Below are 615 nucleotides of genomic sequence, written 5' to 3' on the forward strand. Positions count from 1 at the left end.
GAGAGGGCATCCGGAAGCTATGTTCATGTCGCCGGTCGGTCTTTTGAAGCTGCTGCTTCGAGTGTAAGGTTTGAAGCTGTCCGAGTGCGTGAGCTTTCCGTCGTCCTGGTCGAGCAGCAGCATCGTAACCTTTTGATCGAACGGCCATTTGAGTAGAGCGTCGTAGTCTCCTTTCATGACGACGAAGAACATGGAAACGTGCGTCCCTTTGCCCATTCCGTCGCCGTTCATATAGATTCGGGCGCACATCTTGTATCCGAACCTACCGGCGTAGAAGGGTTGGCTGTAAAGGGACACGATTTTGCCGCTGTCCGCTTCCTGCTTCCTCCTACGCACGGAATTTATCTTCCACATCAGCACGCCGTCGTAGCTGGCTGTTTCCAGAATCTGAAAACGCAAATTCTGTTCCGACAGCTGTGCGGATTGGATGTCCATTTCCTTCTGCATGTTCGAAATCTGTTGTTGCGCGGATCCGCGGAGTATTCCTCCTCCTCTTCCCCCGGTTCCACCGATGGCTCCCATTTCTTCCACCTTCTTCGTTAACGCTGTGGTCGATCCGTGCAACGAATCGACCGTCCGTCGGATGTCTTCGTTCGCTTTTCTGTCTTTCTTCGC

At 53.2% G+C, this 615-nt stretch overlaps 1 protein-coding gene across 1 annotated transcript; it reads right to left on the reverse strand.

Moving 5' to 3' along the window:
- Positions 1-3: 3 nt before the first annotated feature.
- LOC117116279 (TNF receptor-associated factor 3-like) lies at positions 4-522 on the reverse strand (the record flags this gene model as incomplete). Its single annotated transcript, XM_033260286.1, has 1 exon — positions 4-522. A coding segment is annotated over exon 1 (519 nt), but the record flags the coding sequence as incomplete, so codon positions are not given.
- Positions 523-615: the final 93 nt, after the last annotated feature.

The sequence above is a fragment of the Anneissia japonica genome, unplaced genomic scaffold (genome assembly GCF_011630105.1).
Source record: "Anneissia japonica isolate Jap-2015-1 unplaced genomic scaffold, ASM1163010v1 scaffold216661_len615_cov158, whole genome shotgun sequence".
NCBI classification, from domain to species: Eukaryota; Metazoa; Echinodermata; class Crinoidea; order Comatulida; family Comatulidae; genus Anneissia; species Anneissia japonica.